At 37.8% G+C, this 20,109-nt stretch overlaps 1 protein-coding gene across 3 annotated transcripts in view; it reads right to left on the bottom strand.

The window, feature by feature from the left end:
• Positions 1-20,109, bottom strand: part of EXOC4 (exocyst complex component 4) — a 721,344-nt gene that overhangs the window by 679,956 nt on the left and 21,279 nt on the right. For all 3 annotated transcript variants that reach the window (XM_045564932.1, XM_045564934.1, XM_045564933.1), the window contains exons 2-3: positions 16,707-16,896; positions 5,816-6,010 (exon numbers count right to left, since the gene is read on the bottom strand). In XM_045564932.1, coding sequence (XP_045420888.1) covers positions 5,816-6,010; positions 16,707-16,896 — 385 coding nt within the window. The remainder of the gene's footprint in view (positions 1-5,815; positions 6,011-16,706; positions 16,897-20,109) is intronic.

Raw genomic sequence — 20,109 nt, forward strand, 5'->3', positions numbered from 1 at the left:
CTTCATCTAGGCCAGGGACAGTGGCTCACGCCTGTAATCCTAGCCCTCTGGGAGGCAGAGGCGGGTGGATCACTTGAGGTCAGGAGTCCGAGCCCAGTCTGAGCAAGAGCGAGACCCCGTCTCTATTAAAAATAGAAAGAAATTATCTGGCCAACTAAAATTATATATAGAAAAAAAATTAGCCAGGCATGGTGGCACATGCCTGTAGTCCCAGCTACTTGGGAGGCTGAGGCAGTAGGATCGCTCAAGCCCAGGAGTTTGAGGTTGCTGTGAGCTAGGCTGACGCCACAGCACTCACTCTAGCCTGGGCAACAAAGCGAGACTCTGTCTCAAAAAAAAAAAAAAAAAAAAAATGCTTCATCTAGCCCTACTTCAATTCTTTTACTAACTCAAAATAAGTCCACCTCCAGGTCAGTTTTTGAGATTATAACATGGGAGCAATCACCATATTTTTGCTAAATTATCAGTAAAAATGATCAATTAATTAGAAATAACATTTCAAAGAACTTACTCTGTATACTGCCCATCCTTTACATACATGGCTTAATGACTCATGTCATCCTTTCAACAACCCGGGGTGGAATATATTATTCTTAACTCCAACTTTCAGCAAAGATAAATTAAATAACTGGCCAAAGTCATCCAGCTAGTAAGAATCAAAGCTGGGATTCAAGCCCAGGTCCACCTGACCCTAACTAAGACCTATGCTGACGTTCACAACTCTCAACATTACCCAACAATTGCAAAGAATCTTATAAACTGAAAATAGTACCAATATACCTACTTTTAACACAGTATCTTAGAAAATAGCTACCTTACTCTCTTTATCCTAGATATGGCTACATTTTAAGTATGAGTAAAATAATTCCACCATACCATTCTCTCAGCAAAGCACTCTGAGATCCTCTGGGAAGAAGACAGCTACATAAATATAAGTTATTATTATAATTATCATAATAATCCTTATCTGACTATACAGCTATGGATTCTTTTTAAAAAGGCATATAAATAAAGACAGACAAAATGATTAAGAGACATTCAAAATCTCTACAATCTCAGGAAGGCTTGGAAATGAAAAAATTATTTTAGTCACAAGCCTTGTGACTGTCAGCTAAAGTGCTTCAAAACCACTCGCACGGGCCCGGTTTCTAGTGATTGAACGCAATTATGAATTGACTTCTATGGGCTGATAAATCAGAACTTGTGTAAGTGGTTTTCAAAGCTCCTCTGTGCAATTTTAGCTTGATGCAGACTTCTACACAAATTTTCCTTTAAAAAAAAGTTTATAAAAATATTAACTATCATGAAATACCTTCCCGGTTAGCTCATGCCACTGGGAAGAAGCTGCTATTCTTATATTAATAATTCTTCCTAGAATTAATCAGGCTTCGTACATTAGAACCAGCAGCTGGAGTGTTTTGAGTGATAATGAAACCTGTAACAAGGCATCTTCAGCCGTCTTTTCAAGACAATAAGGGAATTAAAATTTCAATTTAAATGCAGAGGTTTGAAACACGCTTCACTGGCAAAATTACTTCAATTAATGTGAGTGGAATACAAAGGACAGACTGCAGAAATGTGATGCAGCAACCAGAAATTATGTCATTAATGTGCTTGCATCAACCCAGCACAATGACTGCAAAGGTCTAATTTAAACCGTACATATCACAAAGCTACAGGCTACAATATTAATCAAGTCTCTGATTTCAATGTGACGGCTACAGGCTTCTTGTTGGATCACTTTTAGCTTTTCATAAGCCAACAGCAGCTGTTTACCTTGAAGAAGGAAACAAAAGGACAGACCTATTTGCAGACATTTCCTGTCATGACAATTTAATTATTTTATGCAATATTCGGGTTATCATATCAAAAGAAGAAATAAATATCTCAAGCCTATAGTTATCAGGCTAGTCCGATGATGACGTACGAATAGCGAGAGCTGGCAAGAGCAGCGGGTCAGCACTGATTTATTTACTCTGGATTTATTAATCCATACTGAGTAGGGATTAAATTACTATGCATCTGCATCTGCCTTAAAATGGAAATGTAAAATCTTTTGGCAAACAAATCCAAGGAAATCAAGAGGTTTTAAAAGACTAGATTGTTTTGTCTTTACTTTCATCTAATATCTTTTAGTAAAGATTTCCATTTGCACCCTTAAGATGCCTGAAGTAGACTTTACTTCTAATAGCACATAACCATGGGGAAAGAAAATGTTATTTTTCATATGAAGTCCAATGAAAGAGCAATTATAGAACTTACTGTTCACTCATATGCAAAAGAGCAAGTTGAAGAATACTTTCAATCTTTTAAGCACACCTTAAATCCTACCTCCATGAAATCTTTGCATATTGGGATATACAAATCATTGTGTACTGGGATATGCCAACTCCCAAGATCATGTAAAGCAACCACCTCATCTATAAAATAGTAATGATATCAAAAACCTATCTCTCAGGTTTGTTGTGAGAATTAAATGAGTTAACAAATGTAACATAATTAAAATGGTACTAGCACATAGTAAGTGTTCAGTACATATATGATTATAATTGTTGTTTATTTATATATTACAAAAAGAAAAGGTTAGAAACTAGAGAACCTCATCATAAAAAATAATAAAATTTTTAAAAAACTAATCAGAGGAGAAAAAACAGACCAGAGCTCCCAGAAAAGAAACACCTTTTGCTCCATGTACTAGTAATGAAGTCTTTCACACAGTTACCCATTTGGCTAATGGTTTGTGAACTCTGACTATATGAGCTACATACACTATGCTAGGTACAGGGCAGACAAAAATAGATAAGACACAACCCCTACCCTCAATGACCTACCATACAAACAGAAGCAATTATATTAAAATGAAATACATGAGCTTACGCAAACATAAAGAAAATCACCTAGCTATCTGAATGTCTGAGACATTCAGAGTGTTGATGAAATGTGAGTCAAGTCTTAAAGAATAAGTCATCATTTTCCAGGCAGACAGGATTGGGAATCAGTTCTGGAAAATATATGGTCAATTAAAAAGCAAAAATCCATCACACCCTTATCCACTAGCAACAAATAACTAGAAACTGTAATTAACAAAGAGCTACTATTTTAAAAGGCAACCAAAAAATATATGATACCAAGAAATAAATCTAACAACATATATGTAATACCTCTAAGGAATATATTACTAAGCATTATTAATGGACATAAATGAAGATTTCAATAAATCAGAGGCACATCCTGTTCACTCTGATAATAAGACTCAATATTGCAAAGACAGAACTCTTAAATTCAATCCAAATTCCACCACATTTTTTAGTGGAACTTCATAAGCTGATACTAAAATTCCTGTGGAAGAGTAAAGGGCCAAGAATAACACAGATAATTTGGAACAGCAAGATGAAGGAATATCGTCACCTCCTATTAAGATATATTATAAAGTTACAGTAATTAAAACAATATGGTTTTGGTGCAGGTACAAATGAGAACAACTGGACAAAATAAAGAGCTCAGGAAAAAGACTCATGCATATGTGAAAACTTGGTATGTGATCAAAATGGCATTATAAATCAGTAGAAAGAAAGAGGCTTCAATAAATAGTCTAAGCCAACTGACTTTATAGAAAATTAGATCCCCAGCTCACACTATATAAAAAAAAATAGACTTTCAATGGATTAAAGAAGAAAACATAGGAGATGCTCCTTATGAAATTGGGATGGAAAAAATTGTCTTAAAACAACATAAATGAAAAAAATTCTATTTCATTAAAATTTCAAATTTCTTTATAACAAAGTAAACAAAGTAAAAAGATAAACCATTAAATGAGAGAAGATGTTTGCAAATCACCTAACAAAGAATTAGTAACCAGAATATATAAACAACTTCAGAGAGAAAGAAAAAGAAAATTCTGGGAAATGTGTTGCATATACACTCTCTTCTGGAGGCAACTGTTCTTCCTCCACCCTCCGACTCCCCAACCACATGGTTTTAGCTAGAACTGATGACCATAGTACCCAAGCTGGCTCGATCTAGATTATAAATTTAAATCTTTGAATTAGAAAAAAAAAGTTATTTTCTTATGCAAAGCTGGGAAGATGTAGAGTACAGCCTATACCCCCTGTTCTCTACCAACACCCAAACCAACATGTGCAAGAGACCAGAGGCCACTAGAACAATGAAGAAGACATGCAGAGAGAACATATAGGTGGCATTCCACGTACATTCCCATCCCTTTAGCAGCTTGGGTACAAGAGTCAAGCAGTCTTTTTTACCTAAGCTAGTTAGAGTCAAATTTCTGTAACTTGCAACCAAGAACATAAAGAAGTTTGTTAATGAGGTCCTGAAGAAAAACAGGTCAAATAAAAGGAGAGGGGACAGTATTCATTATTGATTAGCCCTTAAGTAAATAAATCAGCTCTTAAGTAATAAGATCAGAAAACAGAAATCTGAAATCCTAAAATGAATGTAATTAACACAGAAATAAATTCTAACAAATTATCTTAATATGTGGCACTAACTTAAAAGCAGGCCCATTCCAAAAAAAATCATGATTCTAATAGATGTGTATATGCTACTACATTATACAAATATATACAAACTTCTCTATTCTGACTACTGAATCTTGATAATTCAGTACAAATATTTACTCCTAACTCATAAACCAACACTAAAGCTGAAAAATAACCAATTTTTTCCTGTTGGACAACCTACAGTCATTATTAAGGAAAACATCATTTTGAATAAGATGCTGAAAATAACCAATTCTTTTGCCGCTCCCAGGAGCAGACCATGATTAACCTTCCACTGTGGAAAGTGATCATTTCGTCCTATCATGTAACCAGGTTTTAACGTATGATAGAATATCGTGTTACTTCTCCCTCCTTTGTTACTAGATTTTCTTAAAAGCTTCTTATGAAGCACTTCTAGCAAAATTTTTCATGAAGTCTGAATGAATTAGAACCACTTAGAGCGTTTAACCTGTGTCCCCACAATTGCCCTCAGTGTTATTTCCAGTGTTAAAGCCAATCTAATTTGGTGAAACAAAATTCAGATGCAGTCCATCTGCTGCTGGGGGCTTCTGTAAGTCCTCAGCCAACTCTGAATGCGACGGAAGTGGGGGCGTGTGAGTGGAAGGGAGAGGGAGACAGAGCAGCCTCTCTAAGAGCCACAGGCCCTGGGAACGTTAGGATATTAGGGAGCAAACTCTATTTCTATTTTTTACTCTTCTTGACACTCAGCCACATGCCCCACCAATTGCAACCTTCTGGGAACTTTCACTAATTCAAAAAGTGTCAGAACACAATAGACTAAGAGAGAGGCTGAAGGCTAGGTTGTGGAGTACTCTTGCTTAACAAAGTTACTCCCAGTATGAGTCTCAAACAATTTTCTTTTGTATCAATTTAAAGGAAAAAAACAAAACCTTAATGTAAAATTCCTACAAAGAATTTGTGGAACGCTAAGTTTATAAATCTTCCAAAGTTCTGCCCCACGTAGATTTCATTCTTTAAAATGGGATTCATTAACTATTTTCCTCTAAGGCTAAAAAATACCTCTCATTACCATTCCAACATGATTTAAGTACTGGTTTCTTACCACTGTATTTCTTGCCATTGTTGCAAAGGCAGACGATGCATAAATAATAATCACCTACCATTTCAAACACGGGAATTAGAAAGAGAACCAGCCAGGCTTCACCTGCAAGGGCCCGTGAATCCCAAGAGGGCAGTCTGTAATGTGCTACATACATTACAGGATTCAGACAGAACAAAGGAGAGTGCTTTTACATCTTAGCCGAAATGACCCTTAGCGCTGGCTGTTCTCTTACCAGCATGTCGGTGGCACTGAGATAGTGCTTGCTGGCCATGCACTGTTCCAGCTTTTGAGGTACTTGCTTGATATTCTCAATTTCATCCAGCAAGTTTAGGACGTGCTTATGTTCAATTCCTTCAATCCACAGTTTCCGAAGCTCATCCCGTTTGCAATGCAATAGCATCTTGCATGAAAGCAGGTTCTCTTTTACCTACAATAAAACAGATTCAATCTTGGGTCAGTCCAAAGTCTTGCCAGTCTAAAGTCATCATCTGGTAGTCTTCACTAGTACTCTGTATGCAACAGATCCTAATTCCTACTCCCACATATTCCCCTTGGTTGGTGTACCTGCAGAATTCTAATCCTGGTCCTCACAGTCACGCACTTGGGCACATCGCCACTTCCTATGTCTGTAGTTTCTCTCTCATGAAATGAGAAAACTAGTCCTGGCCTACCTCTGAGTGAATCTAGAAAAAATTACTAAGGATAAAGCACTCTGAAAATATCAAGTACCCCATAAATGTTAATAATATCTAAAAAGGGAATGATCAATGTGGGAGTCCATGCTATTATTCCTTCCCCAGTCCTCCTTGCAAATTTCCTATTCAGCTGATAGGTCACTTGGTCTACAATCTCAAAATGAAAGGATAACCAAGGATTTTTTGCCTTGTTTTCTGAATATTAGATATTAAATAAGACAATCTCCACCATTCTCATAGATCTCCACAGTATAGTGACTAGCACAGGCACAACATAAAAATTAAAAGGAGAGAAAAGGATTGAGGAGGGGTAGTCACAATGCACATGATAAGAGTTTTTATTTTCTACCCTAGTTAAAATTTTTCACTTTTTACAACATAGAAAAATAAAAAGAACCATAACCTTTTACAATGCACAGAACTACTTTCATACACTTTTGACAGTTCTAACATGTATTTTTATTTAAATTAGAATTTAATATTTGTTTACAGTTTTGTTTCTGTTTTTTGTTTGAGGTAAAATTTATATGCAAATGCATCTCCAGTATAGCATTTGGTGAGTTTGGCAAATGCATTCACTCATATATTCCAAGCTATCATCCATATATAGGACATTTCCATCACCTCAGAAAGTCTACCATGTTCTTGACAATTGAAAAATCTATACTCTTTGTCTACAAGGTTTGGTGTGGTGGTGAACATATTCACTGATGCTATGCTTCTGCAATTACAAAACTAAATTTCAACATTTTTCCAACAAGCATGGAAAATATGAAGATAAAATGCTAAGATTAAAAGGTTTGTTGAGAAAGCACCTTATCCATTCATATAACTTCAGGACAACAACTAAATCATACTTCTATGAGACTCTCCCACGTTTAAAAAAAAAAAAAGTCTTAAATAAAAGGACTCTGTAATCTCCCTTGATAAGCATAGTGGAATGAGTATTAACTTGGGGGGAATGTCACAGACTCCTTTGAAAATCTGACAAAGACGATTCCATTTATCTCTACTCCTTCCTGCAATCCCACCAAAGAAGGAACAAAGGAATTTCTTTCAAGTATAAAACACAAGAAAAGAGAGAACAGAGAGGAGGAACAGCAAATAAGAGATGACAACAAAATTTTGGAAGCTGGCAAGATGATGGATGGTAGATAATAAAAATGAGCAAGCTGGAGAAATCTGAAAACCTCAGCCTGGAGTAGGGTTTGCTAGCACTGAAAAGGAGGCAGCAAGTATACTGAAGGCAGGGTGCAGGGTGAAAACTTTTAATGGGAGTATTTTGAGCCCCAGACACTCATCAAGCCACACAGCACTGGCCAAATCTGGAGAGACTGAATTAGAAAGGATCTGGACCTGGAAATTTCAGGCACAGCTGAGGGGAGGCATGAAGCACTGGACAGAAAACAGGAGGGTGAAGTCAAAGTGGAGCCTGTTAAAGCAGTATGATCCTCAACCCCTCAAGACCCCCAGCCTCCTTCAATGGTTAGGTTCCAATGACACTGGCAGCTTGACTTTGAGCCCCATCACGGGAGACCTATGCCTTTTCCCTTAAGACCTATATAGACAGTGACATTTGAGGTTTCACTGGAGAGACTGCTAAGTCGCTCCCCAACCATCATAGACCAGCTCCATAACATGCTCTGAGCTTCCAATCAGCTCTACAGACACCTCCCTCTCACATACAAATGGCTACCAAGTGTCACCAGACGTTTGAGGAAAGCCTGCAGAATGGAATGACAGGCATCAAAACAAACAAACAGAGAAAAGTATACTGGAAGGAGGTGGAAGAACAGAAACCATGCAGGAAACAGAATTTTTAAAAAACTATAATTAATATCCTTAGGAAAATTAAGAGAAGCTATTACATCACTGAAACAAGGACACGATGCTATAAAAAGTTTCAAGAAATGAAAAATAACTCTTAGAAATTAAAAATATAATAGAAACTTTAAAAATCCAATAGAAAGGTTAGAAGATATCCTTGAGGAAATCTCCGAACAGAAAAACACAGAAAACAAGAGAGAGAACGCAAAAGAAAACAAGGGGATGGATTCAAGAGGCCCAGTACTAACCAAACAGGAATTCCAAGGGAGGGAAAATGAGAAAAATGGAGTGGAGAAAAATGCTTGTAAAATAATAAAACAAAATTTGCCAGAACAAAAGACTTGACTTTTCAGATTGAAAAGGCACCAAGTACTCAAGAAAATGAAGTGCAAAAGACCCAAGCCATTATCCTCCCACGTAAGAACATAAGGCATAAAGTGACAATTTAAAAGCTTTTAAGAAAAGAAAAAAGCAGGACCTGTACAAAGGTTTGTGAAACAGAATGCCATCAGACTTTCTTCAACAGCTACACTAAAGGCTACAAGATGAAGAAGGAACAACAAACCTCCAAAATTCTAAGAGAGAATTATTTCCCAGCAAAACTATCAATCAAGTATGAGGAAAGAAGAAAGACATTTTCAGACACGCAAGCTCTCAAAAAATAAATATCATAGGCACTATATCTCAGCAAGCGACTGAAGAATGCACTCCATCAATACAAGAGAAGAACAGAATAAAAGAAACATGGGATCCAGGAAAGGGGAAATCCAACACAGAAGGAAGGTAACAGCACCATTCACTCATTAACTCCAGGGAAAACAACAGCAGCAGCAAAATTGCCCAAGAGAAAACATAATCACAGTATACTATATGGCTTAGATGTCAACTTTTATGTAGTTATAAAAAGGTAAGCACTGATTATTTATTTAACCAAAACTAGGATGCAACCATATAGAGAGGATGAAAGAAGAAGATGTGATGGGAGAAAGGTCGGGAGGGGAGCTAAATCCTCATCTTCCATAGCTGAAAGTCAATATACAATGTCTAAAATAGAAAACTCAAGCAAAAATAGCATAGGTGTACTATCAGAAATAGAAATACCTGGGGGGAAAAAAACAACTAAAAGAGTAAAAATCAGTGCCTATGAAGAGTTGTAAATGGGACTGGGGTAGAATGAGGGAGGGAAATTCTGGTTTTTAGCATTGTTCATGGTTTTATTTGACTTTTAAACACATCTTTCAAGGCCATTGCTAGATCCCATTGAAGTTCTCAGTCTCTGGGTTAAGAACTCCAGCTATTAAATCCATTCGATTTTAAATCCTAGTTAAAATATATTAGAATTTGATTTCTGATATTCTACTTGTATCACCTTGGTTCTATCATTCTCAGGTTTTTCCTCTATATGTAATGGAAACAATTAAAAATAAATTTTATGTCATATAACACCCAACGAGGCTCTTGATCAAGAGAGTGGGGGATAAACTTACAGAGTGTCAGTAAAGCTCGGCAAACTCCTATCTGATTGGAAAAAGACCATTATGGTATTTCACGCTAGGATATATACAATGTAATCACCTTACTTCTCAGTTTTGCTTACTATATGGAAGGAAAAGTGAAAAGGAAGGTGGAGTTGGCAGGTGCAGGGGGAACACTGACATTGGGCTAGGTAGAAAATGAACATCATCAAAATTATTCCCTAAACTGAGGCAACAAAGCTACAGACCTGAGAAGCTACAAGAACTTTTAATACTAAATTGCCCTGAGGCTTCAGCTTTATGATTAGAAAGTCACAGCTATGAAGAAAAGTTATTTTAAAACTTGGAGGATGGGGTCAGTCAGCAGCAAAAAAGAAGAAACACGAAGAATCTCCGAAATATCATGCTGAGCAAAAGAAGCCAAACACAAAAGGGGACATATGTATGAAGTTCTAGAACAAGCAAAACTAATCTGTAGTGACAGAATTCAAATCAGTAGTTGCTTGGAGCAGGATGTGGAAGAGAAAGGGCTGCAAAGAGGCAGGAGGGAACTCTCTGGGGTGAGGGTAAATATTCAAGGTTATGTATGTTTGCCAAAACTCATCGAACTGTACTATCAAAATATGTGCATTTTACTTGTATGTAAATTTTACCTCAGTAAGGATGAGAAGTACAGCCATTATGGAAAACAGTAGGAAGGTTTTTCAAAAAATTAAAAAATAGAACTACTATATGATCCGGCAATCTCACTGCTGGGTATATACCCAGAGGGACTGAAATCAGTATATCAAAGATATACCTGCACTTCCATGATCCCTGCAGCATTATTCACGCTAGCCAAGATACGGAATCAACCTAAGTGCCCATCGACGGATAAATGATGTGGTATATACACAATGGAATACTATTCATCCTTAAAAGAGAAGAAAATCCTGTCATTTGTGACAACATGGATGAACCTGGAGGACGTTATGTTAACTAATATAAGCCAGGCTAGAAAGACAAACATCGCATAATCGCACTTATACGTAGAATCTGAAAAAGTCAAACTCATAGAAGCAGAGAGTAGAACAGTGGTTACCAGGGACCAAGGGTGAGGGAGATGGTGTTGGGAAGATGTTGGTCAAAGGATATAATATTTCAGTTAGACAAGAGAAATAAGTTCAAGAAATCCATTGTACAACATGGTGACTACAGTTAACAACAATGCATTGTATACTTGAAAATTGCTAAGAGAGATTTTGAGTATTCTCACCACAAATAACTGATAAGTATGTAAAGTAATGCATTGTTAATTAGCTTGATTTAGCCATTCCACATGTATACATATTTCAAAACATGTGGTACACTATAAATATATATAATTTTCATCAGTTTTAAAAATTTTAAAAATAAGGACTTTTTAATGGGGAGGGAGGAAAAGTGCTATGCCCATCGATGAATAATAACATTCAAAAGTGAGAAAGGTTCCAAATAACACTGAAACATTTATTTCTCAAATCTCTATTCTACTTTTATAAATGTGATGACCATATTTTCATTTCATTCTATTTAATTTATAAGGATAATTAAGACTGAAAAATTGCTATTCTTGGTTTCTTCCTTAAACAAATCCATGAAAAGCCAAGTTGTTCAAATCATGACATCAAGTACAAAGACAAGTTTCCTTTGCTTCCTCAGAATTTTAGTAACTTCATAGTTGCTCCTAATCACCTGTTCAGCAATGGCAAGAATTTTCGTTTCAATGTACAAGAACAGCAAGCCACTCTAATTAGAGACTATTAGAAAAAAAAAAAAATAAGGGAAACAGGGCCCAAGAGGCTACTGTGAATAGAAAAGTGAGATGACATAGCAGAAAAGCAGAGACTTTTGCAACCCTGCCTTGGGAAAGATAAAGGGGTGAGGAAAACTACCCCCAGCCTTTGAATAACAAACCCTCCCTTAGCATTTGAAAGGGAAGGAGCAGAAATACAAGCAGTGAGATGGGCTGATGGACACAGGCCTGAGGGAGGTGATGACAAGCCATAACTTTTAAGTCATAAAATCAGAAAAGCATCTAATTTGGATCAAGGAGAAGATAAAAAACAGGGAAATGTCTCTGAGTGTGCATATTACCTATAATAAGACACAACAAATGTGCAAACCGCACGGAAACTGTAGACTAGAACGATCCTGAATAGCTCCCCATAGCAAAAGATAATCAATGAAAATTAATATAAGAATCAACTTCATTCTTAATTGTAAAAATACAAAATATTATGATGTCTTTTTTTCAGTGGTAAAAGTAAATCTACATTTATAAGCACTTTCATAGGTTTTCCCCTGCCACAAGTAACCAACCCAATTTTTTCCACAGTCTTATAGAAAGTGTCTGGAAAGAAAGAACTTCAGAAACACCACTTGCTGTTACATTTAAAAGGCTTTCAGAACCATAGATCATTTTTAAATTACCCTCAAACTTTTATTTCCCATGCCTTTTTTCCCTTAGTTTTCTTAGCTGCCATTCTAAGGTCAGAAATTCTGAGAGTTCCCCTCAACACTTTCCAATACCTTCCCTTTGAGCTGCAGAGTCTGGATACAGTAGACAAATACAGATACAGTTGAACTTACTGGAAAGATTACCTCATGGTTCTTGTGACTGCATTAACGCACTCCAGACTACTGCACCGATTTTAAATTACAGTATCTCATTATTGCCCACTGTTGAGCTGCAGCGTATCAATTGCTAGAAACCTGAAGGCCTTTTTCCCTTTCCTCACACAAGCAACTAGAATTTTCTATCTTATATTTGGGTTGTAAATAACTTCTACCAAACCATGTTGTTCTACCGGGACATTTTTTTTTTTATATTAAGTAACGAAGGTTTCATTATTCAATGATTAAGCCCTAACAACTTCACTTGCATCATCATGTATAGTTATTTCTAAAGAGAGGCAACAAAAATGAGTTTCAGAGCTTGATCTAGTACCAACAGGGCAGCCAGAATTGGGGGGAAATGTTAAGTGTTTGTGCACATCACAACAGAGCCAAGTATCCATGTCCTCCCTTCAGCTCACCCCACTCCTGCGATAAGCATTAGACTGACCACTTAGTATCTTTATTTAAAGAAATCTGAGGTCATCTCATCCACCTACTACACAACAGAAAAACTCAAATTCAAATACCACCTAAATGGCCCAAGACCCCAAATTATATCAATTCATTCATCCATTTTGGTGCTGCTGCTATAACAACCATTAGTAAGAAGACATTGGCAGAACCTATGGATGCTAATGCAGTCACATCTCACTTTCACCAATTTTACAACGTATTCAAAAGTAAAAGAATTGCCTAAGTAGTTTATCATCCATATTACTTGACCTTATCAATCATACATGGTATTTTATTTGCATATTTTTTTTTAATCTAGAAAAAATTCTAAACGGACTTGACCAATGTATAAAAGTTTGGACCATCTGGGAAGAGAGTCAAATCCATCTGTCAGCTCACATTTATCCTCAAGAACATAGATTCAACCAATATAACATAAATCGATATATGAAAGTAATGTCAAAAAATGGGAAGTGTAAACTGTTCTGTGGTCTCAAGCTTTAAAAGGTGGTAAGGCATGAATATGAAAAATCTTCATCTGCCTTGGTGCCCACTAAAATCTATTCCCAGCACAGCAGCTAGAGTGAGAATTTTAAAATGTCACATCATGTCATTCCTGTGCTCAGAACCTTACAATGGTTTCCCATCATACTCCTAGGTGATCTGGCCCAGTTTTCTCATCTCTCTCCCGCCACTCTTCCCACCTCTTACTTTGCTGCAGCCCCACTGGCCTCCTTGCTGCTTCTCCAGACTTCCAATCATGGCCCTGCCTCAGGATCTTCGCACCTGCTTCCCGTTTCTAGAGTGTACTTCCTGATGCTCTCCCTCATCTCCTTCAGGTGTGGGCTCACATGGGGCCTCAGTAAAGCCTTCCCTGACCAACCCAGCTAAAACAGCAACTCCCTAGTCTCTCTTCCTTGTTTTTTTGTTTGTTGTGGGGTTTTTGTTTTTTTGGTTTTTTGTATTTTTTTGGCACAGCACTTCTTACCATCTGTTATACCATACTTTTACTTATTAATTCATTTATAGTCTGTTTCCCCCAATTAGAATGTAAACTAGAATGTAAACTCCACAAGGACAGAAATGTTTGTGTTTCTTCACTTCTATAACCCAGAGCAAAGAACAATGCTCAGCACAAATCAGACATCCAATATATAGAGACTAAATAAATGTGGTAAAATATTATCTATTTGTTAGTTTCTCTGCCTCCTCCCATTCGCACATAAGCTCCATGAGGACGGGGACTTGTGTTTTCCAGTTGCACAGCTCCAGCACCTAAAACAGAACCAGAAATGTAGCTGGCACTCAACAAATATTTCTTGCATGAACCCTCATTATATTCCTTTGGCAGAGAACAGAAAGAAAATTTCAACTCAGATCTATACACTCTCAACATCTTGCCTGGCTATGAAATAATGTAGCCCAGTGATTATTGAGTCATCCATATTTTCACTTAAAAAAATATATACCTGTATTTTGTATATCATCCAAAGTACAATTAAAAACCGAAAATGACGGGGAAAGATCAGTGAGGAAACATCAGTGTTTCCTTGGTGATAAGGAATGGACTTTCACGGTACAAAATTGTCAAATTATACAATAAAAACAAATTCACTTTCATTTTCCCCAACATTTTTCTTCTCCCATTAATCAATTATTAAAGGCTTTTTTGAAAAGAGCTGTAGCCCTTTATTCCTCCTCCCAATATTGAAGCTAATTCATAACACCGAATTATATGACATTTACTTTCTTGACAACTGTCTGATATAATAAACACAAAGATTTCTTTTTTGTTGTTTTCTTTTGCTGGAAAACTCCAGCATGCTAAAAATGAGGATGGTAAGAAATGTGGCTACTAAAACAAATGTGGAATGATCAAGATGAGGCTCTCTTTTTCAATACCGGGCGAGTACTGTTTGTTTGCAGCAAAGATGCTATCGGCTCAGAGTGACAGGGAGCAAAGCAGAAATCACTGCTGGTGCTTCCCTTGAGATTGAGACAAAGTCTTTTCAGTCAACCAAACTAATCAGAAAACACAAATATCACAAGGTCCTTCACCCTTGCTGTGATTACCCGAGGCAAAGCCAGAAGGTCAGCAGCTCTATACATTCATTACCTGACCCCTCTTGAGCATAGTATATTGGGTCAAAATGGACTACAGTTTCCTTTAAATCTAGAGCAACTGATCTATAGCTTTACCGAGTTTCACAGATAAATCCACAGGATGAACTCAGCACTTGTAACGGCTAAGAATTACAGTATTCCTTTCAAAAATGTCCAGTTAATTTTAAAATGTAAAGAGGTCAGCACATTGCTTCAAAAAAGCTTAAGAGCTTTCTGATTCTGAAACTAGACTCTTAGAGGCTGCAACTCATATATCAACAGTATTCCTAGCATAATTTATTTATCTGCTTACAAAATGATAATAAAAGGTCTAGAGGACAGGAAATAAAACATGTGAGAATGCCATAAGCAGAGCCGATACTGGGCGGGTACAGGCTGCCAATCTCGTGGCACAGGGCACTGAATTTCAAACTGCGGTCTATGCAGCCTGCAGTCCCACAGAGGTGCTTGATGGGCGGCCACCAAGTGCTAAGGAGCAGACCAAGCATAATGCTCTGGATCGTTCAACCCAACACCAAAAAAAAGGAGTGCATCACCTCTCTTAATATGTGGTATGTTGGAGCTCTACAAAATATCACATTTTTAAAAAAGGTTTTTGCTGCTTACAAAAAAATGCCTGAAAACGAGCAGCAAAGGTTTTAGAGTTATGAAGACCAGAATTCAAATTCTAAATTTATTGAGAGGAGTACACATAATCACACCTTGCAAAGAACCAGTGTTCAATAAGTGGTAACAATTATTTTTGTCTATCGAAGAGTAGTACTAAAAGATATTAAAGGAGTAATCCTCAAAATACAGCCAAGAACCACGTAACTATGACATGGTGTGACACTACATAACCTTTATTTAATCAGTTCAGCCCTTGGCCAAATATAAAAATGCCTCCTATCAACATACTTTATCCTAGCACTGTGGAAGGCTGAGGTGGGAGGATTACTTGAGGCCAAAAGTTCAAGACCAGTCTGGGCAAGAGCAATGCCCAATCTCTACAAAAAAATAGAAAAGTTAGCCGGTGTGGTAGCACCTGCCTGTAGTCCCAGCTACTCGGGAGACTGACCCAGGAGGATCACTTGAGCCCAGGAGTTTGAGGTTGCAGTGAGCTATGATGACACCACTGCTCTCTAGCCCAGGTGACAGAGCAAGACCCTGTCTCAAAAAAAAAAAAGAAAAAAAAAAACCACACCCCACACTTTATCCTTTAGGTGCTAAAGACGTGGTACCCAGGAACCAAGAGTTTGTCTAAGGACCTACCATAAAAGGAACGGAAGGAGGGAGAGAGGCGAGATAGGGAAAGATGGAGGAAGGAAGGATATAGACAGGGGGAAAGGAAGAAGAAAAGGGCTGGAAAGGGGGGAGAAAAAGAAAAAGAATAGAAGAGATAGAAAAGAAAGAGCTCCAAACCATGAAAACAAGATTACAAAAATGAATACATACTTGTCCCAACTAAGGCATAACATCCAAGAATTCTGGTTTTCATAAAAATTCCATTACATGTTTAAATAATTTGTAGGTTAGATTTTCTTCACTTCAGAAAAAAATACCAAGAATACACAGTAAGTGCAGAGAAATCACAACCAACTTCAATTTGGGTGACATCCTCTCATCTTTGGCTTAGATGGCTTTCAGCCTTCCTCACGTCGAGGGTGCCCTCCTCGTGTCATCTCTCACTGCAGTGAGAAGTAACGGCAGGGGCCAAGGGTGAGACACAGGGGAGGGAAGATGTGAGCCCTGGATGCGGCCCTCTGTGATCTTCCTCAGCCTGGCTTTCCAGACACCTGCAAAACTCCTGAAAAGTGTCATCGTGAATCACTCACTGAGGACCATTAGCCGCTACCACGGCTCCCCTACAAGCCCCAACACCTGTACCAAAGGAAGGCGCTGCAGTCACCGGACAAGAAGAAAGGAGGCGTACCTGCTTTATTTTGTTTCGGGAGTTAGTGATGCGCTCCGTGATGCTCTGGTACGTGCGAATGGCTGTGGTCAGCTCTGTGTAGTGCTGCACAATCAATTCATCCAGGTCACGGTCGCATTTCTCATAGGCATCCTCAAGGCGACCCTTCTCATTCTCTCTGTCTTCGGCATCATCACTGGTAGACAGAGTCCTGGTAAAGACAGAGAATGTATCAAGCTGAATAAAACTTAAAAGGAAAAAGCAAAAGAAAAGTGACTTGGTCAATATGCCAGCGCATCCATCTTATTAACTAGGAACTGATATCAGTTACTAACAGAAAACTCAAAAGCACCCTCATAGTAAATTCCAGGAGGCCATCGAAGTGGGCTTGTTGGTTGCCTATCCAAGGAGCCATTCCCTTCACTTGTTTCTGGGCATTAGAGCTGATCTTAGTCAGACAGCAGGCAGGCATGAACTTTTCAAGAAGCTCGGAAGCTCTTGATATGAGTGAATCTTAGTAATTCCTAACAATTCCATTCCCTTAACAGGGACAAGTCTAGCCAATGAGACCTAAGGAAGTTCTAGAAGTAATTTTCTTGCAAGAAGAATAACAAGAAAAGGTCCCTTTTCCCAGCCCTAGATAGCACTATACAAAGCTGAGCCACTCTAGTACTTCAGCAATCTTACAACCACGGAAGGAACAGCCAAGAGGAATAGCAACTGCTATTATGTCATCGGGCCCCTGAAGCAGCCAGCCCTGCAGCTGCCTTGTCTCACGACTTGTTAAGGGAGATAATATATAGCCCTTGTTTAAATCACTTTCAGTTGGTTTTCTTTTCTATGTACCGAAAGCATACTAACTGATAAAATTATTCATACACTGAGGACCACCTTCCAAAAAGCCCACTTGAATGACCTGAATTTGGTACAAAGCCCCAGCAGCCTGGAAATAAGGTCATATTAAATCTAAAATCTGTTCCAACCACAATATTCTAAGCTACACTATGAGACAGTCTCTGCGTTGACTAGTCTTCAAACAGCACTAACAAGGCTGATATGAATCAACAATAGCCAGGGAATGAGACAGATACACTTATTAAAAATCTTTCAATAACTTAGTTTGATACATGGACCACAGATCTTTGTTTCCTCTATTATCTTTCTGGGATAATTTTTTTTAATTTAGTATTATAATCAGTAACAAAGAAACCTTTTCCTCTTATCTGTTGCCTGCAGTAATTTAGAGTTTCATTAAATTCCCTCAGATTTGTCAACTTATACTTTCAGCCTAGTCTATTTCATTTATCTTTTTTAATTTAGGGAGGGGGATATTTTAGGCTCTCGATGATGGATGCAATCAATTATAAGTCCATCATCAGAACTGCTTTCAGAGATGGTCTGCCAGCAAATCAATCACATATCCGTTTCTAGATATTTGCAAGCAAAATACTGTACAACAGTCTTCGCCCAGTTGTCATTTAGAGCAAAAGATCTTAGTTCATGAGCCACACAATATATAAGACTTCTTTTTCAATTTAGAAGGAAATTCAGAAGGCCAGTCTTTGACATCAATCTAACCTCCAAAAAGAATTTTGTAAATGCGTTAAGGATGCCAGGAGATCAGGTATAGCATGAAGAGGAGAGTGGCGGAGAGAAATGAAAGAAGGAAGGCAGTGAAGGAAAAGGCAAAAGCCACTAAGGACAGTGTGGAATACTCAACTCAGGGAAGCAACATTAGTGGGAACCACAAGACTTGATTTGAGACCTTCACCATGCCAGATCCTACTTCCTCATCTGTAAACAGGTGATCCTAAACCAGACTACTTCCAAGATTACTTTCAGGTAGGAATACCACACAAGTGTTTGACTCTTAAAGGAAATCAGAGTGGAGAATTTAGAGGAAATGTAGCTTCAACAATACAGCTACCAAGATTACTTGCCATATTTAGGTACAGAGTAGCTTAGTACATCTTCCTGTTGTTTCTATGATACACAACTCTGCTCTTTAAATCTGAAACCCTCCAGGCTGTTAATCTAAAGTAAAGCACAATAAGAAAATGCCTTCAATTTGTCAACTGTCCCAAAGGTGAGAGTGCCTAGATATTTAACTCTATTATTTCTCCTTGTAACAGCAATCACAGAATTGTCAAAGCTATACTGGATCAGTCTGCCATCTTTACAACGCCTTTCATGATTTCCTCTACACTACCGTTTGTGGAAGGAAACACGCCAAACATTTCACACTGTTTAACCTAACTAGCTAGAATTACCATTAAGGAAAATGTCAGGCCCAGAGAGGACACCTTCTCTGGCATCAGCTGTCACTGTTAATACATTATTGAATCATTAGGAGTTATTTAGGAAATAGAAACGGTTACTAAAATGAAGATTAGAGAGTAAATTGGGTCTATAGGGGGTTTTCACTCCTATTTTCCTTTTTCAAGAAAATATTTATACAAGAAATAGCCTGTGCCAGGTTTGCCCCACATCTGAAATTCATTCTCTTGATGTAAAGCAGGGTAACATTTTGTCTTTAGTCAAAAATATATTATAGAACTCTGCGAGTACAAAATCATTAAAGTATTTTTTTTAATTAGGGAAAAGGAAGGCAGCAAAGATAATAAAAATAATAATAGCCCCTAACATTTAGAGAGGCTTACTAGCTGCTAGGAACCAGCTGCGTGGCACATTTTATAGAATGTAGATTTAATCCTCATAACAGCTCTTTGGAGCAGGTCCTATGATTATCCTCCTCGCCCTTTTTTACAGATGAAGCAGCTGAGATTTGAAGAGGTAAAATTAATTTGCCCCACCCCACACAATGAGGGTCAGGGATAGCACAGGGACTTAAAACTCAGGTTGGTCTGTTTTCAGATTCGGCTCCTAACTGCCACAGGGTTGTGGTCTCTCTGGGCAGAGTCAAACTGCCTGGGTTAGAGTCCTGGCTCTACCATATTTACTACCCATATGACCTTGGTAATGGCATCTTATTTTGCTCATCTATAAAATGAAGATAATAAGATATCTTCCCTATACAATTGTGTGTGGGAATTAAATGAGATCAAACAAGGCCTGGTATATCATTAGCACTCAGCAAATGGTGGTGGTTGTTGTTAGCTATTATTGTTTTAGTGATAGTAGTACTAGTAGCAGCAGCAAAGGGAGTAGCATTTTTCCATAATATAATAAAAAGTGCATCCTCTGGAGACAAAGGTTCAAATCCCACCACCCCCAAATATTAGATCATTTGACTCTGGCATTAGATTTAACCTCTCTAATCCTCACTTTACTCTGCCTTAATGTTAAGAATTGTAAAGTCTGAGATTTTATCCTACTTGCAAGCTGCCACAGTTTCATGGGTGCTGGGAGAAGATAGAAAACTTCTAGCTCAGAGACTAAGGACTTGATTATCTGCATATCTGCA

This window comes from Lemur catta, chromosome 11 (genome assembly GCF_020740605.2).
Source record: "Lemur catta isolate mLemCat1 chromosome 11, mLemCat1.pri, whole genome shotgun sequence".
NCBI lineage: Eukaryota > Metazoa > Chordata > Mammalia > Primates > Lemuridae > Lemur > Lemur catta.